Below are 2,127 nucleotides of genomic sequence, written 5' to 3'. Positions count from 1 at the left end.
TACTCATGGAGGATGAGTACTAGCCTGTAATCAAGCCTCAGAGGAGGCTCAACCCTAACATGTCGGAGGTGGTCAAAAAGGAGGTTATCAAACTCCTCGACGCTGGCTTGTCTATCCCATCTCCGATTCTTCATGGGTGAGTCCCGTTTAGGTTGTCCCTAAAAAGGGAGGGATGACCGCTGTCACTAACTAACGTAACGAGCTTATTCCGACTAGGACAGTCACAGGTTGGCGGTTGTGCATCGATTACAGGAGGCTTAATTACGCTACTAGGAAAGACCACTTTCCTCTTCCGTTCATCGATCAGATGTTGGAGCGTCTGTCGGGGCGAAAGTTTTACTATTTTCTTGACGGATTTTCAGGTTATTTCCAGATCCCGGTCGCACATGAGGATCAGGAAAAGACCACATTTACATGCCCATATGGTACCTTCGCGTACAAACGTATGCCTTTCGGTTTATGTAATGCTCCGGCTACTTTCCAGCGTTGCATGGTAGCGATATTCCAGGACATGATCGAGAGTTCCATGGAGGTTTTTATGGACGATTTTTCGGCATACGGGGACTCATTCGATCAATGTCTTTCTAATCTTGAGAGGATGATGAAGCGATGCATAGAGACGAAGTTGATGTTGAACTGGGAGAAGTGCCACTTCATGGTGACTGAAGGCATTATGCTTGGGCACAAGATTTCGCGAGACGGTATTGAGGTAGACAGAGCTAAAATCGACACTATCAGTAGACTTCCTCCACCGACTAGTGTGAAATCCGTTCGTAGTTTTCTCGGGCATGCGGGTTTTTATCGTAGGTTCATTAGAGATTTTTCTAAGATTACCCAGCCCATGACTCGCCTTCTAGAGAAGGACGTCGCATTCGACTTCGATGCTGATTGTCTGAAGGAGTTTGAGTTTCTCAAGGGGCAGTTGGTTAATGCCCCTATCTTAGTAGCATCCGACTAGAGCTTACCCTTCGAGCTCATGTGCGACGCTAGTGATTTTGCAGTCGGGACTGTTTTAGGTCAACGGAAGGACAAACACTTCCATCCTATCTATTACACGAGTAAGACCCTCAATGATGCTCAGAAGAATTACACGACTACTGAGAAGGAGCTTCTAGCAGTGGTTTTCGCGTTCGACAAATTTCGTTCTCATCTCGTGTTGTCCAAAACCATCGTTTATACTGATCATGCGGCATTGCGATACCTGTTCACCAAGAAAGATGCCAAGCCTCGCCTGATACGAAGGATTCTCTTGCTTTCCGAGTTCGATATTGAGATTAGAGATAAAAAGGGAGCGGAGAATGTAGCTGCGGATAACTTATCACGTCTGGAGGATACGAAGAGAGAGGAGATTAGAGAGGATGCCATCGGGGATAAGTTTCCCCATGAGTCGTTGATGATGGTGAGAGTGAGATTTGAGAGAGAGCCATTTTTATACGTGAGTGCTGAAGAGGAGGGTCTTCCATGGTTCTCCGACATTGCGAATTATCTGGCCGAAGGAGTAGTGGTCAAGGGCATGAGTTATCAGCAGAGGAGGAAGTTTTTCGCAGACACCAGCCACTGCATATGGGATTTGCCGTATATGTTTCGTGTAGGCGCCGATCGAGTGTTGAGGAGGTGTGTGAGTAGGGAAAAGGGCCGTGAGATTCTTAGGCATTGTCATGAGGGTTTAACTGGAGGTCACCATGGTTCGTCTTCCACCGCTAGGAAAGTTTTATTTCGGCTTTTATTGGCCATCGATTTTCAAAGACTCACACGAGTTTGTTAGACAGTGTGACGCATGTCAGCGCACTGGTAACATCTCATCCCATAATGAGATGCCCCAAAACCCTATTCAGGTTTGTGAGGTTTTCGACGTTTGGGGCATTGATTTCATGGGTCCGTTCCCATCTTCTTGAGGGAACCGATACATTATCGTGGCTATCGATTACGTTTCCAAGTGGGTTGAGGCTCAAGCCTTGCCCACTAACGATGCCCGAGTTGTAGTGGAATTCTTGAAGAGGTTGTTCAGTCGGTTTGGTACTCCCAAGGCCTTGATCAGTGATAGGGGCACACATTTCTGTAATGCCCAGATGGAGAAGGTGTTGGAACGATATGGGGTCACCCATCGATTGTCCACCGCCTATCATC

The 2,127-nt window shown here is 47.1% G+C and overlaps 1 protein-coding gene across 1 annotated transcript; it reads left to right on the top strand.

Moving 5' to 3' along the window:
- The first annotated feature begins 976 nt into the window (after positions 1 to 976).
- Positions 977 to 1,765, top strand: LOC143600441 (uncharacterized). Its single transcript, XM_077078136.1, has one exon. It carries the CDS (start codon positions 977 to 979, stop codon positions 1,763 to 1,765), a length of 789 nt encoding a protein of 262 aa, XP_076934251.1.
- The last annotated feature ends 362 nt before the right edge of the window (positions 1,766 to 2,127 follow it).

Source organism: Bidens hawaiensis, unplaced genomic scaffold, assembly GCF_021521415.1.
Source record: "Bidens hawaiensis isolate Kalapana, Puna unplaced genomic scaffold, B.hawaiensis_p1.1 tig00054114_1, whole genome shotgun sequence".
In the NCBI taxonomy this organism is placed as follows: domain Eukaryota; kingdom Viridiplantae; phylum Streptophyta; class Magnoliopsida; order Asterales; family Asteraceae; genus Bidens; species Bidens hawaiensis.
The sequence above is the reverse complement of the archived record's forward strand: the minus strand, read 5'-3'. Positions and strand labels throughout refer to the sequence as shown.